Source organism: Pyrus communis, chromosome 17 (genome assembly GCF_963583255.1).
Source record: "Pyrus communis chromosome 17, drPyrComm1.1, whole genome shotgun sequence".
NCBI classification, from domain to species: domain Eukaryota; kingdom Viridiplantae; phylum Streptophyta; class Magnoliopsida; order Rosales; family Rosaceae; genus Pyrus; species Pyrus communis.
The window spans coordinates 580,997-604,422 of NC_084819.1; the positions used below are offsets into that span (position 1 = coordinate 580,997).

Consider the following 23,426-nt stretch of genomic DNA (forward strand, 5'->3'; position numbering starts at 1 on the left):
AACGATTTTGGCCTCCGTTTTTTTAACAAACAATTTTTTCTACACCATGGGGGATGAGGTGGGCTTAGCCTCACAATGTATTAGCAATAATTTGGTTCAAATTTGTTTTTAACGAGAATCAAACTTAAGATCTCTCACATATAAATAAAAAAAAATACTATTAAACCGTATTATTAAATAGAATAAGCGTGTTACTTAGATTCCATACCTATCAATACCTATCACATCTAGTAGTTACTAGAATTAATCCTATGCAAGACCTATCATGACATGCATATCTAGTATGTCTAACCGCACCTTGGTCGGATGGCAGACAATTTACGTACAGATTAAACCACTATGTTAATTTTGTGTACCCACAACCAAGACAGAGGGGGGTGGATTGTCTGCCTTCTCATTTTCATACTTTCTGTATGCTCTTTTGTTTGTGTGATCACGGTTAAACTACGTTAACATTTTATATTCCTATTACTTTTTGTTTTATTATTTCTATAAAAAATTAATATAAAATGTTGACGTGGTTTAACAGTGATCACACATCACAGAAAGACATAGAAAGAGTATGGAAATGAAAGGGCATACAATTCACCTCCGAAATTTTGGGCCGCCCTTCTTTCTTTTGCTGAGATATCTAATTTGGGGTCATGTCGACTATCAATCGAAGTGATTGATTGTAATTTAGAAACAGTAAATGCTTTCAACAGTTATTTACGCACGTTTGATGTAATCAGGCACCATATATTTAATTCATATTACGCATTATTGTGACAATGATGTGAGTTTAACAAAGGTAATTTTATTTATTAAATGTGATATCCGTTTACTTTTTTTGTTCTTCTTATTTGATGATTAGCCACTCTTTTACTTATAGGCATCACCCTCTGTATTCAATATGTTTAACTAAAATACAAGAACCACTATCATTGCATTGAGAAGTGTAGGATTTTGATTTCCATATTACTAGTATCACATTTAATTTTCCGAACATGTGGAAGGCCTAAGATAGGCTGGTGCTACCGTACATTCTTTTTTATCTTTTACAAAATCGTCTTAATTTTTGACCTTTGAAGATAATTAAATGACAGCAAATAACAAAAACTATGTAAAAAATAAAAAAAGAGTGTGCAGATAACACTACCGCTAAAATATTGTCAGCTGTAGACTCTGCATGGAAAAGTCGATTTGTATAAAGAGGTTTGTTATCCACACATCTCATTTTACTTCTCACACACCCCTTGATAATTTCTGTCTGTTGATCTTGATAATTTCTATCCGTTGATCTTGATAATTTCTATCTGTTGATCTTGATAATTTCTATCCATTAATCTTCTTCAATTCATCTGATCCGACAACCAAAAATTAAAAAAGTATGTGAGAAATAAAATGAGATGTGTGAATATCACATCCCTTGTATAAATCACCTGAAATCATAACCAAAGGCGCAATTAGTGTGGGCGGTGGAAGACAATTGCGGCAAGAGGATGGGACCGTTTGATGGGTTGGAGTCGTTGGAAGTCTTTATGGATGGTGTCAAATTATTTGAGCATATAGTTTAAACTTAGGTTTTGGAATTATATTCCAAATTCGCATGGCAGATTGAGTTTGGTGATGCGGGTTGCCTAATCTTGCAAGTTTATTCATAGATCTCCAACTTTTCAATCTCTTGCTCTATTTCTTTCTTATTTTTATTCCATTTGAAATTGAGAGACCAACTACCTCAAAATCTAAGAGAAATTGTTTGGTGCGACTGTCGTACGCGACAACACACTCATGTTAGAGGGAGTATTTGACAGGATGTCAGGATTATTGAGTGAAAAAGACTTTTCGATATAAACTGTTGATATTCTATTTTAAACTAGTCTAAATTATGAAGAAGAGGATTATAACTCCGTATATAACTAAGAATTTATTCCATCGTACATTTTTTTCCTGGATCTGGAATAGGCAATGTACTCGTTCTAGCCAATGTGATTATATATCTACTACAATAAAAAGGGATTTAGCATCCAAATATTTTCTTAATATGAGAGAGAGAGAGAGAGAATAATCGATAAAATTCTTACATGTTTATTGATAAATAAACAATTCAATTACTACAAATATAGTAGTTGACATCTTTCACTCATGAATCATGATAAAAGGGACACATATGATTGTTAAATTAGTCGTCATCTAACAAAAAGTTCTAATATGTAATAAAAGAAATACCTCGTTTACACCTAAGAATCCTCCGTCTAAGGGAGTAGTTGAGACAAAGCATAACAGCAAAGTTGAATTTGATTGTAGCAAAGGCCGCCAAAAGGGGTGGCAGTGGAAGCCCAACAAATATACCCACCAACTGCACTTTTTTCTGTCTAAAGTTGGAAGAGGATTCAAAACCAACTCCTGAAAAGATCAAAGTGAATATGCTAACCGCAGTGTTGATGACCTCATTTGGAATTTTGGATAGTTTGTCTGAAATCTCAGAACCTGCCTCCGCCTCTCGTACTCATCATCATCGAAGTGTCTATAGACCTCCGTCTCGTAATCGGATATGCCCTTAATCTTCTTACATAAAATTTTCAGTATGTCGGAAACACGATCTGATACATCAAGTATAATAAAATAATCGATTGAAATTTTTTTTTTTTCTTTCAAGTGTCCAACCAATTTTATTATTATATTTAGTGTATCGGGCTATGTCCTGACACACTGAAAAATATCTCATGTTCTCACGCCACTTATGGTATTGAGCATAGGTAACTAGGGCAAGGGGGAAGCGCTTCATTCCCGAACACTTTCCCACCGTATTTTTCGTTCGATAATACCACTCACCAATGCTTGTATTCTTCACCATGTCTTTCCAACTTTAAGACGTATGAATTTTTTTAGTGTGACGTCCTAATTTATCAATATTATAACACATGTTTGATTCATTAACTTAACTCAATTCTATAAATTAAAATAGGTTTGGAGTTTAAAGCTCCAAATCAATATAAATAAGTAAAATTTCAAACAAACTTTCATTTAAACACAAATTTTTGAGAAAACTTTGATAGAAATACTCATACAATAGAGCATCTTATGAAAAATTGGAGACTTCTTTTATTTTAGTTCCCTCCCAACCCTTACAATGGTCCCAATGAGAGCCGCACTACGAAGCATGAATACAACAATTTAATAGTATATTCGATATTTGATCAGATACAATACGTTACGAATTCCTCTGATACGTCTTGAATATGTATCAAAATCAACATATATTTTAGTGTAACTTAAAATAATAGTATCGTTAATGACAAAACATAATAGATAAATTTGAAAATAATTTCGTTTTAATTGAGGGGTTTTTTATTAAACAAAATTTCTTTTTACCGGAGGTAAAAGTAAAACCAGCATCACCATCTTAAAAGGAGATCGACAGTTACAGAAGGCGTCAAATTTAAGTAAGTTGATCATCAATCAGTAAAATCCCAAGCCCCCAAACGCAGCGCTGACAAAATCATAACGTGCGAAATTCGAATCCAACAAATTTAATAAGATGAGCGCAGTAGGTGACGGAAAACGACGACGTATCCCCCTCGGGTGCTGCCCGAAGCGGCCGAGCCGGTCCATTTCCCCAACGCCTTCGTCTTCATCCCTTAGCGCCTCCTCCTCCTCCTCCCATTCAAAATAAAAACAAAACCGCCATTCTCCAAAATTAGAAAGGAAAAAGAAAAAAAAAACTAAGAGAGGAAAAATCGCCGAGTCGACTCAGTATTGTTAATTCGGTGAGTGAAGAACTAACTCTTCATTTCGTAGCTTTCTATTGCTTGATTTCACTCCAATTGTTTCCGTTTTTATTATTGGGTTGGTGTTTGTTTGAGTTGATTGGCATGCTGATTTGGGTTATCGGATAACGATGGAAATCACTGAAATTTGGAGTTTAATCAGGTGATTTGAGTGTGATTAGTGTTGGATTAGAGATCCAAATTGTTAATAGTTGCATTTTGGTTAGCAATCGAATGCGGCACTGGTTCAATTTTATTAGTTTTCTGTTTATAGTGTGCTAATTGCAATGGAATGGTTAAAGATTCAAACTTTGTGATGTATTATTCTTCGTTATTGTTTATTGTGTTCTGATTGATATAGAAATGTACGAATATGGGAATATTTTCTTTTGATTTTCGTTCCAATTAATGTTTCAGCATTCGAGCGGAGGTTTGAATTGGTTTGGTTTGGTGAGCTGGATGAATGGTGAATGATTTTTAAGGAAAATGGCATGCCAAATGATACATTCGTGGAAATTTAACGAGCTAGTCGGTGCATTTCTTGATCTTGCAATAGCCTACCTTCTACTATGTGCCGCGGCAGTTGCCTACTTTACCTCGAAATTTGTTGGTCTGTTTGGGTTTAGTCTGCCGTGCCCTTGTGATGGGTTTTTTGGGACCCCAAGGAAAAGTAACTGCTTTCAGAGGCAATTTGCGGATGGCCCGTGTGAGAAAATCTCTTCAGTTCTATGGTCGGTTAGGAGTAAGTTCCCTTTCGATGTTATATGGGATGAAGACCCAAATTTCCATTCAAAGTTGAAGTCCCTAAATGAGGCAAATGGGAGTTTTGCGTTTGAAGGTGAAGCGTCATGTAGCTCATTTTCGGTGGCTGAGAATGAACAGAGTGTTGAGTATGGTGTAGGCAACTTGGCAGCCGGGAAGGAACAGAGTTTTGATCTTAAGGCAAAGAAGGTTGCAGGTCGAAGGCCGAGACTTCGGCGCCGCCGCAGAGGGGGTTCTGTTGATTATGGAAATTCATCTTCAGTTTCATCATATAATATGTTCCAGTCCGCTGCAGAGGACAATCCCACATCTCCTTCCAGCATTAGTAAAATGGGAAATGAGGTTACTGAAGTTTTTGTAAATTCAGGTGAGATTCATTATATCGAGTTTAATTTAATCTATATTTGACTATCGAGTCTTCTTAATGCTTGGTTTGCTAGTGTTTGCAAATTTCTTTCTCGTACCATATTCTAATTCACTGTTTACTGTTTAGAGCCAGTTAAATGCAGTAATTTCTTATTTAAACAAGTAGTACCTTTTAGAGATATGACAAGGGGGGAGTACGTGGTTAGCAGTTCTATTTTACGTTGTATAATTTATAGTAACATGTGGTTGCCGCACAGCTAGTGAACTAAACCATTTTAATTCAGTTTTTTCAAACATTTGAAGATATTTTGTGGCGGATAGCTTAAGCAAACTATAGCCTTGCATTAAATTTTGCAATTTTTACATTGATAATCATCCTTCTAGTTCAGTTAGTTTTGTTTGTGTGGATCGACTTGGGATGTCCTGGTATAGATTTATATTTGAACAGTTTTGTTTGGTCTCTTAACCCCGTTTTTCAACCAAAAAAGATATTTTTGATACATTTATTTTTGTAAAACAATATCTCTTCCTTTTTTTTTTCTTCTTAAAGATAAGAAAAAGATGGGAGAGACATTTAAATTGTCCTAGGAGATTCGGAAATATTGCTGTGGATCTGAGTTGTACAATGTTATTTATTTTAAGGTATTACCTTTGAAGTTTGAGTTTAGAGGTGCTTCCCTGCAGCCAAAGTTCACACATGTTTTGAAGATGCACTATAAGATCTTGTAGACTCATCATTGTTTCATTTCTGGTCATCTTATGCTAATACTGCTTTCTTCATTTTTGTGGATGCTCTTGTAATTTTAGATGGCATTGAAGCTCATACAGATATGAGTTCGCCTGAAAGCGTTTCACGTGTTGGGTTTAATGAACATGTTGATGAAACTAAATCAGTGGAGAAGGATGGATCACTTGTTGAAGATTCTGGATCCAATGCAGGAGAGAAACTAGGTTTTGACAGTAATGAGACAACTACATTTAGAGTGCTGGAACAGGCACTCGAAGAAGAGCATGCTGCTCGTGCTGCTCTGTATCTTGAACTGGAGAAGGAGAGAAGTGCTGCTGCCACCGCTGCAGATGAGGCCATGGCCATGATAATGCGCCTGCAAGAGGAGAAGGCATCAATAGAAATGGAAGCAATGCAGTACCAAAGGATGATAGAGGAAAAATTTGCTTACGATGCTGAGGAAATGAACATTCTTACAGAGATCTTAATTAGGAGGGAGAGGGAAAAGCATTTCTTGGAGAACGAAGTTGAGCAATACAGGCAAATGGTTTTTGGAGATGATCAAGTGGATTCAAGTGAGGACCAGGTACTGAAGCGGGCAAGTGAATCCATCACTGACAAGCCAAAGCTGGAATTGGAACATAGTTCTCCATATTATGCGGTCCCATCAACCGAGATAAAAGATTATAGTCCTACTTTTGGTAAAGAACTACCAATTCTGGATTTGGATGAAGATTCTGACTCTTTGAAGCAGGTGGACATGCATTTGCATCCAAGCATAGAGAGTCATTCACATTTCTCAAGTAGTTCCGATAAGTTCAGTCACGAGTTTCAAGAAAAGGAAATAGTGTCTATGGATGAGAAACCTTCTTCTCAAGGAAAAGAGCTCCAGAAGCTAGAGGTATATCAACAACGCAGCCTGTCACCTAGTCCCGGGGGACTCAGTTTCCGTAAAAGTACTAGCCCTCCGTATAAGCAGGAACTGAATTTAGATGCTAGCACTAGCATACGGGAAGGGTTGGCTTCAAAGACATCTGGGACTGGCAATGAAAATAGGAATCCTATTCCATCCAATAATGATAAAAGAGATAAGCAAGGGAACGACCAGGATGAGGGCAGCAGAGATCCATGTAGCACAGTGCTGAATACAGAGAGTAGTGTTCTTGATGTTCATGTTATTGATGATAAGTGTCATCTGTCCAATGCAGAGAAAAGTGAACGCGATTTGCCAACCACAATTGGGTTGAAAAATCAGCGCAAAATCCAGAGAGTTAGTTCAGACACATCTAATGTATTTATCACAATGGATTGCCCACGAGGCAGATCTTTACCTTCTGATATGCGGAGATACTCAATGTCTGCAATTGATTATGAAAGATATAAAATTGATAATGAAGTCGAGCGGCTTGGAGAAAGGTTAAGGATTGTGCAAGAGGGAAGAGAGAAGCTCAACTTCTCGGTGGGGCACAGAGACAGGGAAAGGATTCAGCTGCAACTTTTGGAGGATATTGCAAGCCATCTTAGAGAGATACGGCAGTTAACAGAACCTGGAAAAGCTGAGGGCCAGGTCGCAATGCTGCCTCCATTATCTAAGGTGTATTGTCAAAACTTCCATTCTTTACTCTCTGCATTGATTATATCATTATCAATAAATATGTGCATACAATATTATCTTTTATTTTATTTTGTTTTACCCTTGTTTCTTCTGTTGATTAGTATCTAGTAATATCTTAATTGATGTTCGTCCGTGGCATAATTATTCTGTTGGCTGCAAACTTTTGGTGGCTTTTGTCCAGTTGCTAGGTTGTGATTAGCTCTTCCTTAAGGTTTAGCAGTGTTGGTCTTCCCAAAAGTGCTTTTGTGGGAAATTAGAATGAGAAGCTGGAGCAGTGTGGGCTTTCCGTAATGTTGATTTGTGCTGAAAGTTAGAATGAGGCAAGGGTGTGGGCCATGGGAGGTTTTTTTTATTGACCTTCATATCATAACAATGTGTATTATGTGTGCGCTCATTTGCACGTATGTGAAAAGTTGATCATTTTCGTACTATCAGATCAATAGAGCCTTCTATGCAATCCTTGGTGTTATCGTGTTGACTATGCTAAGGCCACCTGACTGTCATTGCATTGATTTCCGTGACCATCATTTCTCCTCCCTTCTCTTTTTTGCTGACTGCTGAAATCTAAATTTTCAGGTCATGTCCAAGAAAAGACGTTGGCGGACTTTACCTCTACAAGTGCATACAAGTTCTTAAAAAATGTTGCAGTTCTACAAATACGAGTAACAGCGGCAAAACTGGTGATGTTGATTTCGGGCATTGCAAGGAAGCTCATTCAGCGTAGTTAACACCTGTTCAAGTGTTTGTTCTGGCTGGGTACCTAGTCTCAACTCTTTTCAGTTGCCTAGTTTTCGTTTGACGCATAGATAGAGAAGACCGAATAAGTAATGCAGGATCCTTTTTCATGGGAACCGTGTAATGCCGGAGATGGCTGGTTAGTGACTGCTAGGAGGTATATACTAGTTTCATTTTAATGGTATAGTATTATGGTTTTGACTGTGTTTTAGCACGGTAGGTTCCACTTGAGAAGTGAATTTTCGTTTATCGCATTTCACTGTCACTTGGGAAGCAAAATTTTCTCTTGTCAGCATATAACGAGAAGCAAAATTTTTATCATGCTAGTTTCCTTACTTTCGGTTTTTCAGTTGGTACCAATTTTCTCTTTTTCTCCCTTCACAACTTTTTCTTTCCTCCAAAAGAACAGGCAAAAAGAACCCCAAGTGTCCAACCAATGGTTCATGCACCTTGGTCGTGATGCAACGTCAAATTTAAACGTTTACAAATCGTTTCGATGTGGTCTCGTCGCTTGGGCCGTCGATTCTTTTTTTCATTTTTGCCCACAGGACACGGGCTGGTTGCAAATCTTTACTAGCATGGGCGACCAATCATAGCACTAACATGAATTGGTTTGTAAAATTTACAGGTGTGGACAACCAATCATAGCACTAACATAGGTCGATCTCAAATCTTTACTGGTCTGGGTGACTAAATCATAGTACTACCAATGTCCAATTAGGTTTTAAGTAAATCTCTTTACTTTGAGAATTAAAGAATATAATTTTGGTCCAATATATTTCGAATTTATGGAGTCTAATCAATAAAAAAAAAGTCAGATGAAAACCTTCATTGAACAAACAAGTAAATGCAATTTTATGCTCCACTTAACATGAAACAAGTAATGCAGTTTGGAAAAGCATGCCAACTTAAGCTACTAATTCAAGGGATAATTTAAACCTAAAACATAGAAAGTCAGTCCTAGTTGGTCATAGAGACTCAGTTTTCTTCATTAGCTATCGATCATTTCTGTCTAAGTTAGATTACTAACTAAGCTTTCTTTTTCGCCACCTGATTCGTCATCCATCGATACTCAATACTCTCTCTTCAGGCTTGCTCAGATGAATGCCTTCACCCGCAAGGCACGAAATCCAGATCCATCCTTTTGCAGTCATATCAATCCACCATCAGAATCACTTTTCTGTTTTGCTAGAACTACTCTCGTTACTCTCATCCGAAGTTTGTGCTGAGCCTCCGGCCTCAGTTTCTTCAATCTTTGCATCTGATTCCACGTTGCTCGCATCTGCTTCAGGCAACCGCTGTTGTAGTGGCACTGCATCACTAACCACTAGACCAGTCTTCAACCTCTCCCGGTAATCCTCCATTTCTATTCTGTATCGCTCCTTATCTTTAACGGCTTTCTCCTGATACACCTGCACATTGCAAAACTGAAGTTATTTATAACTCAAACTGGATGATTTGAATTCTTATACTAAATGAATAATCCTTACTGATTTTTCCGCCTCCTTCAATTTATTCCAGAGCTCACCAATCATTCTACTTATCTCTCTATCCTTCCCCGGATGGAGTGGTTTCAGCCTTGCATGCTGCTCCGCAAAGAAAAAGTTGTAGCCACTTCTGTTAGGTTTCGGATGAGCAGGATCCCTCCTTTTTATCTCAGACTTCTTTCTTCTGCGCCGACGCTGCTGGATGCCAGGTGTAGCTGAAACACTCTCATTTCTGTTAACCAATGCGCCAAAGATCTGTGGGACTGGTGGAACTTCCTGTGCTGGATTCCGTGGAGACTGATAAAGTACACCTCTAAGCTTCGTTGAGCCTCTGATGACAGTAACAAGATATCCGTTTTCGAATTTCCCATCAATAACCCCTGTCACAGAATCTTCTGATGATGCTGTTGTCCTGGCTGCAACAGGAAATGATATAGAAGAACTGTAATTTCGTTCTCTACTAAGTTCGTTAGAAAAAAATAGCAATGAAAAGGAGCAACTAAGCTCGAAATGTGAAAAAAGAAGAAACCTCCAGGCATTTGTGAATTTATCGGTGTTTGTTGATGCACAGAAGGAGATTCAGCTGACTTCCGTTTAGCTCCTCCCCTTGGAGATGGAAGGGCCGTCACAGAAGGGCTGCGCGAACTTTCTGCAAAATAATTGTTGCATTAGGAAAATTCACAGTACCAAATTCTTTTACTCGTACGAGGTCTAAATGTTCTACGAGCACACCAGAAGCGAGAGGATCCCATGCTAGAGCTTTAAAATAGTAAATTTGTTCGTAGTGGAGAAGCAACGAATGATAATATTTCCGCAGCACAAATGAAGCATTTGTAGCTGTAGATGGAAAGTTGAATACCGCAGTAACTTCCTTCCATCTTCTATCTCTAATAATCTGCAAAATCCAATTTGATTAGAAAATCAGTAGATGATATAGTACGCATTTTCAGCGAACAGGACGAATAATTGTTACATGCGTTCGTGCGTGTGTTTGTGTGTTTCTGTAAACACAACGTTGCACGCTTACTCTGTATGAGCATATTTTTACGGATTGACTAATATGACCGAGTCGGATACAGAAAAAGATCAACACACAACCGCATACAGATAAACATATATTAAGGGCCTCGTATGGAAGTGATTTGGGAGGGCCAGAATTTCTTCGAAAAAGCAAATGAGAGCTGCTTCTCCATACAACTACTGAATAAATCACTTAAATGATTTCACGTGACAGGTATAGGAAAGCACTTCTCATGTGCTTCTAGCCCTTCCAAAATCACTTCCAAAGAGGCCCTAAATGCACACTATTTGACTACGGCCAAATTATTTTATAAGAAAAATAGTTGAAAACGAAAACAAGCTTAAAATTCACAAAAGCACCTGATAAATCATAAAACAGAACCTTGATCCTTCAATGTTTTATCAGATTAGTTAAACATAGTTTTTTCTTACCTTCTCAAGACCGCCACGGGACGTCACCTCCACAAAGAGCTTATGCAAGTCTAGCTCTTTTCCTCCTATAATAGGGATCCTACAATCAGAACACAGAAAATGTCAACACCAGGACAGGTACTACAGAATTATAAGGCAGTTACAGTAGAAAATCGACAACACGAAGCTACTGCAAATCTACAAAACAAACAGAGTCCAATGCAAGTCAGCCTTGCCTAAAACTAAACCCTACTCATCCTCTCCATGAAAACCACACTAAAGGGTAGTGATGAGCCTCCAGAGTTCTAAATGCAAATAAGAAAACCGAGGTTTTTCCATGCCGAAACTGAATTGATGCTTGCCAAAAATAAACACCTGAGCGGATGACTATTAAGTTTTTAACTGTTACATCATAAAATTGCGAAAGAGCTTGAACTGTCCAGTGGAATAGAATGTTTTCTGAACCACATCCATACAGTCATCTTCACATTATGCTCATGCAGCACAATTCTTGGCTAAGAAAAGCGCTGTATATAGAAAACATCGATGACAAACCACAAAATTGGCGCAGATGTGTGCCATATCCGACATCCTATACCACCCGAGTAATCATAAAATTGGCTAGTACATGAAGAATGAATTATTTCAAGGAATCATGATAAACAAAATTATGCCCTAAAACCATTGTCACCATGAATATGCATGTAGAGAATTTCTGAAAGACGAGTAGTACCATATCTAAGAGTTGGATAAAGTTACTTTTCAGTGAGCGGTTAGGAAAACTTTTCGTTTAACTTTCAAGTTTGCAAGATGGAAGCATGATCACATTACCAAAAAATCCAATTACTTAATCAATAGAGATTTTGGGAAAAGATGAGATCTTGAACCTTAAACTTTACATATTAATTGGTATTAGCAAAACAAAAAAAAAATGACAAGTTGAAGGGAGAGGATAAAAAATTCAAAAGATAAAATCAAACATACATAAACTTGGTTCCCATGGAAGCATGGAGCTTTTCCAAAGTAGACATGAAGAGGTTAGGGTTGGCTGCAACTTCCTCAAGTTTAGCAAGAGGTGCCGGGTACTTAATCAAGTGAGACTGAGAGGAGGAAGTTGTGTCTTTCATGGGAAGTGGGCTCTTGCTTGAAGTGGCACAAGATGGTGATGCCATTTCCACATCCAAATCTCCCTTCCTTGTTCGACCATTAACCACCCACACCACTCTTTATTTGTTCTTCACTGCATATTATAGCATCATAAACACAAGTGAGTAAAACCAAAAATACAAGGGAGCTGTTATTGACCAAAAACATACACTATTATTTAGCAAAAAAATAACATAAAAACAAATGCAAAATAATTATTTTGAAATGCTAATTATAATTTTTAATGAAAAGTTGATGTATTTTGAAAAAGTTAAATGAGAAAAGAAGAGTGAGTTGAAGATGAACCAATGAGCAATAGTTGTAGGTGAAACTATCTGCATGAAAAATGCAGGAAGGAAATCATGGAACTAGACAATCCCAGATGCCTGAGTGAAATGCCAAAAGTGCACAGGAATGAGACAAAACCGAAGGGAAATGTGAAAAAGCAGTTCTTCTTTTTCTTTTATTAAAAGTTAAAAACAAAAGAAACCAAAGAGAAAAAAAAATATGCATGTCCTGATTGCAGCAGAGAAACTGAAATGACAGACAGAGAACCTTTGAAGTCTTATCCGATTGAATTATTACTAAAATATTAATTAACATGTTTATTTTTTTATACAATATACAATTTGTAAACTTGATCTAATAAATTGGTTTACTTATAATATGACTTAAGCAAACAAAAAACTTAATGAATCCTTTGACGGTAATTTTTTAAGTCAATCACTCAAACGCATATGTAATGAGATTAACAAAATATATTATAATATTAAATTAAGACGTTATTGTAACAGTATAGTCTAGTCGGTATGTAGAATAGAAATGGAGAGATGATTCAAAGCCCAAGACATAAACAAAGCTGTCACAGCCATAAATTCCAGCATGAGAGTACCAAGGAGGAAGGAAGATGTAAACAACATAAAAAAAGCGCAGACCTTTCAAACATACACAGGCTAAAAAGCAAAAACCCTTTTTAGGCTATGGCAATAAAGACTCAGATGAAACAAACAAAACTCTCTCTCCCTCTCTCTCTCTCTAAAACCAGGCTGACAAGCCTATTAGGCTGTTACAGCCTATATTGCCTTGCCTGACATTCCAAAGATTTGCATAATATCCACATCAAATGGCTATCTGTATTTACAATGCCCGATGTATTTTTCCATCACCTTTCTGCAATTTCTCACGCATTTCAAAAGAAAAATGGAAGATTTAGAAAATACCCCAATACCAATACCAATACCATGTCGGGTTTTGGATTTGAGAAGTGCCCAAATGTGCCCCATCAATTAAAAAACATGACCATCGCCAATCTCCAGTCTCCAATAACCCAATTCAAATCCTTGTTCCACTTTCATGGAGGACACAGTAAGATAAATATGAAAACCATTAATTACCTATTATTATTATTATTATTATTATTATTTTTTCTGTGTAGTCTATGATTTATAATCCTTTGGAGGATTAATAGGGGATCAGAATAATATATGTTTGAGGAATATACAATGCCAACAACCCAGATGAAGAAATGACAGACATTAAAAACATACACCATTTTTTCACATAAATAAATACAAGCAAAAACATATAAAATAAAAACTTACCAACAGTTGAAGGAGAAGGGGGAGAATTTGAGCATGCAAAATGAAATGACTGACATTAAGGATGAAAAGCTTATTTGGGTATTATAATTTATAACCAACCAAAGGGAGGTTATTATTATTTTTCCCTTTCAAAATTCTTTTTTTTTGGTATTTTCTTTCATTTGGGTGGTGACAAATTCAAACAACCCTCTAATAGTAAACTATAAAACCTGCTAAGTGACAACTGTATCCCCATGTAGCTTTGACACATTCCAAAATTTGAAGGGTAGTGTTGGTATTATGCTAGACTTTATTAGGAAGGAGTCTTCTCTTTTCTCCAAAATAAAGGGTGGATCATGAGTGCTCAAATCAATAAACCATATAAAAAAAAGAAGAAAAATGAAAAGTTAGCATGTTAATTAATAAATAAAATAAATATAAAATATAAAATGTTGTTAATTAAGAAGCGGGTGAAAGAAGGTGTCATGGGATTGGCAAAACGTGTCCTATTGACTTTCCGGTTGAAACGGCACAATCTATAATGTGTTAAATAAAAAAAACCAAAGGATAAGAATAAGGAAAAGCCTTGTTATATTAACATCTCACAAATTGTTGAATGAACTTCACATACTTAATATACTCTATATTTGTTTTTTTAATAAAATTATTTTAATACACCCTACATACTTTCCCATAATACCCTCACAACCCACGTTTCCAATATACACCTTATATTTTCTACATGCACCCTATATTTTCTGTACACCTCACATGTCTCAAATCTTTTAAAGCTTTTAATTTGGAATAAAAATATCGACTGGAATTTTGACAAAAGATGCCGCATGGGATTTAACATATGTGGGTTGTTTTCAATTCTATCATTAAAATTCATGTCGTCTGTTTTTAATAGTCGGTGGTAATTTTAGGTGCTTAATTCTTCATGTAATCAATATGATCCCTAAAAGATGAATACGAACATAAAAGCTTGAATAGCGTAGCAAAAGCAAGATTAAATAAGTATCAATGTCGTCAAAATCACTAAAACAATAAAAAAAAATGAAGTTTTACCTCATGTGAATTTTTCGAAACATCGATTTTGTGTTTCATTCGTCAAAATTAATTTTTCTCAATCAACATGTTGTAGTTTCATTGGTTTGTTAAACAATTGAGGATCGGAGGGGTTTTGATAGTTAAAGAAGATAAATAATACATTAAAAGTGATTTAGGGTTTATTTAGATTTTTTTTAACCTAATAAGGTCAAAATTGTCATTGCATAGTAGGACAAATAAGTTATTTAATATTAAATTTTAATGTGGGGTGCTAATATAAAAAGCCTAAGGAAAATATACAACAAGAGAAATGCTAAAGAGACTTTATTAAAGTGGGTCTCTTTTTTATCTCATAATTTATGTCTAAGCGTATAGGATATATGATACTTTTTTTTTAATACAATATTTGATAATGTGAACATATAAATTAATATTAAATTGTGACGTGACAAAGAGTATATAAAAAATCACATTTTAAAAAATAATAAGGGGTTGGGGAGGAGATAGATAAAGAGATATGGGTGCCGTAACACCAGCTTCTTGGTATTTAATTTGGCATTTAATCAGTTTAGAACAATTCCCACCATCCTCTTTTCTTTTTCTTCAATATATTTACTCCTTATTTTTAGCATGTTTAATGCGCATTTGAATACTATCACCAACCATATATTACCAAAACCTTGTCACAAATTAAATGGGTATTTGAAGTCGAAGATTGTGTGTGGTGGAAGTTAACATAGCCTAGGGTTAGGGTTTGCATAATTTTCTTTAGGGTGGCCAAAATGGTAGGGCACTTGAATATGGTTAGTACTATTTCTAGTATTAGGATATGGACTTTTTCAATTTGTTTAGAATGGAAGAACGATCTATATGGTTTATTTTTGGGCATGGGGAAGTTTGTTATAACTTCTTAGATCTAGGGTTTATTTGAGAAGTACTTTTAAATGACTTAAAATGCTTTTGGAGAAAATGTTTTTAAAACCAATCATTAATAAAATGCAAGGTAATCATGAAAAAACATTTGAAGTGCTTCATGCAAAAAACATATAATTGGTGCTTTCAGTCATTTAAAAGGATTTTCCAAACGAGCTACTAGTATGATTAACATTGCATTGAGGTAGAAAACTATGAACGAAGGTTGGAAAGGAGGATTTACTTTTGTATATTAAGAAAGAGATTACCTATGTATCTTTATTCATTAGTTTTCAAGATTTGGTTACTCCTCTCAAGTCACCAAGAGTAAGAAGTAGAATCATTTGAATTATTTTATTAAAATATGAGTATTCAAATGATTTTAATATCCATATGAAAAATAAAAATTTGTTTTATTTTTCTAAAATCCATAATCTAATATCTAAAAATAAAAAACCAAATCAACTAGTAATCCTATGTTTCTCCGATTTCTTAATTTTCTCACTTTTGTTAAATAAACATGTCATAAATTCGTTCCCAAGGAAATTCTTCAAAGGTTGAACTTGAATCCAATCAAACCCGGCCCACGTTTTAAACCCATATGGGTGGGTTATGTGGATCCGGTATTAGCTCTTTGTTAAGAGAGAATCATACTATTCTAGTAAGTGGTTACAGATTCTTTGACTCAATTGAGATCCATGCTGTTATATAGCACAATATAATCCCTTTTTTTGTACAAGTGGAGAGCATAAATGAACAAGGGTTGCCCTTTTGTTAATTAACTAATGTAAAGTTATTATATGTTTTTTAATATTACATAAATTGGCTTTTAGGGTATAACTCGAACGTTTCCAACAACGATATTTGAGGATAAATTCACATGTATAGACCATATTCGGAAAGGATACATCAAAGGAGACCATATCAAGTACATTGCATCGAAGTTCTTATTCTTTCATTAACAAGAGCATTAAAAGATCTAAATAAAGCGAATTCATTCCCATGACGACCTTGCCGATCTCTTCACCAAGCCATTACCGAAGTCCAGTTTTCTAAAGCTTGTTCAACGAATTGGAATTATGCTGCTTGCAGTCTAATTAAGAAGTTTTGTTGAACTCAGAGTAAGTGTCTGGTAGATACCTAGTTAACCTTAATGTAATTTTTTTTCCCTTAGTTCAAAAGTTGCTTATCCGATTGGGGTTTTGCTAAGCTGACAAGATTTTTACAAGGCACTTATCATAGATTGGTCATAGCTTCATATGAGTGTTAGCCACTTGTTGTCTTCAAGCTTCAAAGCTTCCACTTTTCTATTTTCACTCTCTAAATTTTCTTTCAATAAAATATTGTTTATTTTATTTGTCAAAATCAAATATTTAGTTTATAATCTTTAATAAATATACCAAAGCTTCTCCGACCTAATTGTATTTTTCGATATGTTCTATGATCAAATCACGTTGATGTCAAGTTCGATATTAGCAGATCTATGTTAATAACAAGTTCGATCTTAACTGACAAGTTTGATATTGGCAGACATTGCGTGTGACTTGGAGTTGGGACAAAGTATTGTCCTTTCTTAAGTATTGTCCTTCAACATCGGCAACCTCCAAATCTGCACGGCAACATCTTCACGACCGTTAACCAACCATACTCACCTGATGCTGAAGCCCAACAACGGCTTCTGGGCACCATTCGATCACAATACTCTGCTCCGCACTTGCTCGCTCCTTCATGGATCTCCATCTTCTTCTGCACCACCGCCATGTGGTGGCACTAGCATTTACATGGGTGCCCACAAGGATGACTGGATCATCACACTCGCCCAGTTTGCAGTAGACCAGCACAATCACAAAGAGGTTCCTTTTATCCTTTTCCCACTTAAAATTCACCATTTGTATGGCAGTTTAATGTATTTTGTTCAAAACCAACCTCATAATATATCATAAACTCCCCAGAATTATAAAATTTCAAAGGAAAAAACTTGGTTGCTTCATGATTTCTGTACTTTTCTGTGTTAAACAATGTATCCCACTATTTTCTTCTTTTTGTTTGGATGGTTTTATTGGTTATTGGTGGTGGTGCTAAATGTAAAATTTGGTGTATGGTTGGTAATTCATAAATCTCATTTGATATGGAAATTCTATAGTTTCTGTCCGTTTCTTTTATATTCTGCATAATGTTGTTTATGGGGTATGTTTTTTTGTTTTTGTTGTTGCGTTTGTTTCTGTAGAGTAAGCATCTTCGATATGTGAGGGTGGTGGGGGCAAGCCACACTACGGTTTCTAGCATATTGTACCATATTACACTGGAGGCAGTTGATGCTAATAGGCCTAAGATTTACCATGCAGTTGTTTGGTTGCAGATATTAAAGAACTTCATGGAGTTGCTTGTGTGGAACCCTGTTAACCATCGCTTGTCGGTTCATGGTGTTAAATGTTGTGAGTACATTCAAGTCCAGTGATTTATTACACATATGATCTTTTAATTTTGGTACTAGATTTGTACTTCAAGTTTATCCTTTGTCTTTCACTTGATTTAGGATTTTTGAGCTTTACTCAACTTTTCGTATACTGCATTTGCGTGTTTTCCGAGAAACTTTGGAAAAGAAAACAATCTAAGTTTTGATTTCAATCGCTATGAACTAAAGAGGGAAGCGATGAAAAGAAATCAACTTGATCAATTTCTCAATTGGCCGTTGTAGGTAATGTGATAAGTACGTAGTTAAAAGATTGGGTCTCTACTACCCCCATTTTGCTCTGTCAATTGTCTATTTGCTTGTTTGGGCCAGCCATTGATCGAAGTGAGCGTGCATCCATACTTGAAAATGTTAATCTCTCTGTTAATCCTTTATGACTATGTTCCCCAGTGCCCTTTCTGAAATAGGACACCGAACATTTTTTACGTTGTATTATCATTTGTATACAATTACAGTAGTGAGAGTTTCGTTCTGTTAGTGCTTCAAAAATATATTGGATGAGTGTAGTAGCATTGTTCGAGGTACCTCCGGCGGACAGATTATTTTGCATACACTGAGAAGCAAACAGACATTAACCTGACAGTATTGGCATTGAAACTCCATAAGCCATGACACCTATTAGTATTAGGTAATGAAACTTATCAATTTGACTCCAGCTCTAAAGCTTTGGGATCTATGCTTGTATATTTAGGATCACATGCAAAGCTTAGGGCTGCAGGTTAATTGCGATCTTTGACTTATATTCTGGACCATAAGAAATTGAGAGGGTTCGTTGTGCAACAGGCCGGCAATTGAACTCTTTGGCCTTTACTTTATCCCTCAATTTCAAGATTTTACTCCTGATGGTTTATATCTGTTTTTTTGTGTGATGGTTTTGGATTGACAGAGACTTTGTGGACGTTTTATTTGTTTAATGCAGGTGATTTGAAATTGCATGAAGCTGTTATATTTTACTTGAATCATGTAAAACGAGATAGCTTCCTAATCAGAGCACCTATAGGTCTTTGGTTCACATGTCCACATACAATACAATGCTCAAAAAATTCTTATCAGTTTAATTCTTATCCGACCACATTCCATATTTTCCAGTACACTTTGGAAGCAAGATAATTAAAATTCTCAAAACATTGCATACTTCCTAGTCCACTCCTTGGCCGTTTCGACAAACTTCTTTTTGTCTTTCCGGAAGAGCAGGCAGGATGGATTGAGGGGATCCACTGGGTTTGGATCATCAAGAAGTGAGCAAATGGAGAGCAGGAGGCTCTCAATGTTCTGCACTGGATTCCATTTATCCTCTTCTAAAATGTCGACGTAAATAGTCCCGTCCTCGCCGTTAATATTTGGATGATAAACCTGCATAAGAACAAGTTCTGTATGTAAATCATATGAGCTCAGCATGTATAAGATTACATGGAGACAAGGAAGATTTGGTTTAAAGAGAGAATGACAGGAAAGGTTGTAATTCTTCAAGCGTTGAGGTGTTGATGTGTTTGCATAACAAAGAAAAAATGTAAAACCCGTCCAAATAATAATACAGTATTGGAAGTAAATCTTGTATTTAGTTTGCTAAGAGGTTGAAATACAAGAATTTGGACATGCACAAGTAATAATGAGTATTTTTATTTTATTTTTAAAGAACTAGCTGGTGGCTTCGTCACGACAATACACATACGTAACTGTAAGCTTAATGAGAGCTGCACACTTGTTTAGCATGTGCATGAGGGATTGAGATCATAAGAGTTTATGTTTGACAATAATTTTAGGTTATTAAGGAATGTATAAAGACTGAAGTATAAGCCTAAAGAAGTCCCGTTGCTATTGGTGTTAACCATTCTGATATGGATGCGTTGGAGGAGAAGAACCTAAGATTTCTGCAGCAATGGCTTTGCAAGGTTAGTGGTTAAACTAATACGTTGAGCTATTTGTTTCCGCTATATATTTAAACTTACATTTGGCATGAGTGCCTTTCACATATGTCTTTAACTCTACGTTGAGGAACAAAATTTTTATGCAGATTACAGACTGGCTATGGATTAACAAGAATGGTTTGGTGTGTATGAATCAAAGCTTTTCACGCACTGACATCGTGCCTTAATCCTGCCGTCAAAACTTGCATTTAATATTGATAACTGATTGATGATTATCTAAAGAAATTGTTCCTCGCGTTCTGATGGCATAATATTCATACATTTTGCTTGAATAACAACCATGTTATCTAAATCACAAAGACTTGTTAATATGGCTACATAATATTCAACTTTGATCATGAAAGTGTTATGATTAAAGTTCATCGTTCACAGCCTTCTTCAATCTAAAGAGTTGAAGGCTGAGATATATTGTATGGTTTTTGGGTATAAAGATTAATCACACATGTTATGTGATTCGGTGGTGAACCCTAGCTTCATGAGTCTCACCACGATGGATTCACTACTGGAATGAACTACAAAAAGTGGAAGCAAGACTTGGAGATTGTGTTGGAGTTGAGAACACATTCTTCAAGTCCTGCTTCCACTTTTTGTAGTTGATTCCAGTAAGTGGTTCCACCGTGTTGAGACTCATGGAGCTAGGGTTCATTACCGAATCACATAACATGCGTGATTAATCTTTATACCTAAAAACCAATATGTCATAGCCTTCATAATCAAGGTTGAATGATGAACTTTAATTATAATACTTTCATAATCAAGGTTGATTATTCTGTAGCCATATTAACAAGTTTTTGTCATTTAGATAACATGGTTGTAATTCAAGCAAAATGTATGAATAAATATTATGCCATTTAATAGTAACCACTTTGATTAGAGAAAATGCATTTTCCATACGTATGTGAATTCAAACTCATGTTTAAACTTAATTAAGAGAATATCGCTTGTATCGAAACATTTACTACACCTGACCCATAAAACACCTAATAAGGAGAAGAAAGAGTCTAATTTTCTCATTGGTGATGTTTTTCATTACTCATAAACAACTAGATGATCATGTTTAATTTCACTTAATCACATGCATCTTCAAGTTAAACAAACTTACAACTTTAATTTTAAGGAATAAGGAATAGTTGAATTGCACAATGGGTTGCTGGTGTCGAACTGATCATTCATAAGAGTTGAATATAAAATCATTCACCTTTAAATGAAGAAAAACATTACTAGACAGTAATATTTAGTGACACCTACAACTTTAAGTAATTGATTTGGAAACTAGACAGATAAGATGTGTATACGTACCTTGGTTAGGAATTTGATGGTGGGAGGTTTATTAGGATATTCTGGTGGCAAATCAATGGAGAGAAAGAAGACACCTTGCTCATAAGGAGAATCTGGTGGCCCCATGATCATACCTTGCCATTTGTAAGGGTCATCTTCGTTCACTGGTCCATAACTGCAGTGACTTGGGAAGTCTACTTTCCTCAACCCTTCTCTTTCGTACATCCAGTGTTTTTTAGGTTTCATGTCTTCTAAGACAATTTATACTAGATTAATCAATCAATCAATCATAGCTCATAGAAACGCTAAATTTTTTGAGCAATCGATTATATATCTCCTCTTTCAATATCTCACATCATGCGACGGTTGTTTTTCTCACTTACATGATGTAAAAAATAGAAAGACATGATATACAACCAGTTACACGAGATAATTCTCCCTAGAAACTACAAAATCTGCAAATCATAAGAGAAGTTATGTTTGAGAAAACAGAAAAAGGAGGATGATAAGCTATATACCGAAAGACAAGTCTGCCATGTTTGAAGATCAACAACGCCTGGGAAAGAGAATCTGAGGAATTATGTTGAAGCTTTGAGAAGGAATGGAGAATCAGAAAGTGGAAAACATTTATAGAATAAAGGAATTTTTATATGTTTTTTTTAATTTATAATTATATACTTTTTCCTACGTTCCCAGAAAAGGGGTAGTCTTTTCTTGTAAATTAACTCAACCGCGTCAAGTTCTTTCTCTATCCATGACTGGAACTAACGATGTAATGCAAGAGAAATTTTTGCGCAATTTCCTTCTCTATTTCCTTGGGAAGGAAGAGTATGGACCCACTTTTGATATATTTTTTGCCAATAAAGAATGATAGAGCAAGAAAAATAAAATCTTAATTTATTCACCAAATAAAAAATAATGTATGTATTGCTTTACTCACGCAACAAATTGATAGGGTTTTTTTTTTTTTTTTTTTTTTTGTTTTTGTTGACAAATGAAATGTTCGACACTAACTTCATCTAAACATCGGAAGAGAGATTTAAACTTGTGTATAGTGTGTGAAAATACACTGTTCTAACTAACTTGGCTAAGTTCAGATCTGCAATGTAAAAGAGACTAAACTCAACATAATAATTAGATGCACACAATGGTCCTTGCCAAATCTTCACTCTCTAGCTTTTGTCACTACTTCAACTACTGTACGTGTGGAAGAAGAGCTAAAGGGTTCTGCTCTTGGTCTCGAATCGAGGGGGCACAATAATCAATTGCATCGTAGTTGTTTGTACTGGAAAGACGATTTGCCGGACCTAGGAGTTCTGATAAAAACTTGCAAAATAGAAACAAGATCCGATGAGGTAATGAGCTCTGGTGTGATGCTAAAAAAAATAATGTAATGTAATGATCCGAACTGTTAATTAAAGTGTCTCTGCCGAGATCATCCATGAAAAAATTTAGCCAAGTCGAAAATGGGTTACCCCAAATCGGGATTGGAGTGGCCCAAGTACTGAACATCCTTCTATTAGGCAGTTTCCTCTGACCTTAGGTGAGGGCCCATCAAGCCCCTTCCACAATTCTAATTTTGGCAACAATACTATTCAAAAACATAATTACTTCTCTTTCCATTTTGTTTGTAGTCCGGACTAGGGCTGAGCACGGGCCGGGCTAGACCCAAATTTGAAAGAACCGAACCTACCCATTTTAAAATGTAACGGGCTGCGCCAGGCCGGGTATAGGGATTTTAAGTTTGGGAACTGGACCTAACTCGGCCCGTATCAAACAGGCCGGTTCGGGACGGGTCCACGAGTCCAATAACTTTTTATTTTATTTTATTGTATTTTAATTTTTTTCGGTTATGGGTATACTACGATTGAAGCAGAATGAGGTGTGGTTCCGGTGCCGATCGAAAAGGAAAAGGCTTGTAGAACCAAAGAGCAGGTTATGTCTATCATGAAAATTTTCTGTTACAAATTCAACAAAAACCAGTAAATTACATGATTTCTAATGCATGGTCGATGAACTACTTAGGAAAGAAAAAATACCTGCAAAACCCTTATCACAAAATTTTCCCAAACCCCTCAAAAACCCAGAAAAACCCAAATTAAATTCCTCTACAAAACCATCGGGGAACCCAAATCAAAACCAATTTGGGTTTTTTGAAAATTGGAAGCATAATCGCAGCGGGGGGAT

General features: G+C 35.9%; 3 protein-coding genes across 5 annotated transcripts; 1 reads left to right on the forward strand and 2 right to left on the reverse strand.

Moving 5' to 3' along the window:
• The first annotated feature begins 3,475 nt into the window (after positions 1 to 3,475).
• On the forward strand, positions 3,476 to 8,275 carry LOC137723027 (probable myosin-binding protein 5). The gene is made up of 4 exons (XM_068462181.1): positions 3,476 to 3,749; positions 4,167 to 4,878; positions 5,685 to 7,198; positions 7,796 to 8,275. The coding sequence occupies exons 2-4, from the start codon at positions 4,236 to 4,238 to the stop codon at positions 7,853 to 7,855; spliced, it is 2,217 nt and encodes a 738-aa protein (XP_068318282.1). The 5' UTR covers positions 3,476 to 3,749; positions 4,167 to 4,235; the 3' UTR covers positions 7,856 to 8,275.
• Positions 8,276 to 8,785: 510 nt separating this feature from the next.
• Positions 8,786 to 17,321, reverse strand: LOC137723168 (high mobility group B protein 15). Its single transcript, XM_068462344.1, is given in 9 exon segments — positions 8,786 to 9,366; positions 9,445 to 9,857; positions 9,971 to 10,090; positions 10,174 to 10,336; positions 10,894 to 10,972; positions 11,857 to 12,090; positions 12,092 to 12,115; positions 12,296 to 12,353; positions 17,213 to 17,321. Coding segments are annotated over 9 exon segments (1,440 nt in total). The 3' UTR covers positions 8,786 to 9,126.
• A 964-nt stretch (positions 17,322 to 18,285) lies between these two features.
• Positions 18,286 to 21,909, reverse strand: LOC137721841 (ubiquitin-conjugating enzyme E2 4-like). 3 transcript variants are annotated; one of them, XM_068460862.1, is made up of 3 exons: positions 21,758 to 21,883; positions 21,261 to 21,490; positions 18,286 to 19,386 (listed from the first exon to the last, which is right to left on the reverse strand). In XM_068460862.1, exons 1-3 carry the CDS (start codon positions 21,774 to 21,776, stop codon positions 19,153 to 19,155), a joined length of 483 nt encoding a protein of 160 aa, XP_068316963.1. In that variant the 5' UTR covers positions 21,777 to 21,883; the 3' UTR covers positions 18,286 to 19,152. The 3 variants fall into 3 exon arrangements, 2 of the variants coding, with proteins under 2 accessions (XP_068316963.1, XP_068316964.1); XM_068460863.1 differs by having other exon boundaries at positions 18,325 to 19,386; positions 21,261 to 21,487; positions 21,758 to 21,909; XR_011066728.1 differs by lacking the exon at positions 21,758 to 21,883 and having other exon boundaries at positions 19,253 to 19,904; positions 21,261 to 21,750.
• Between the last annotated feature and the right edge of the window lie 1,517 nt (positions 21,910 to 23,426).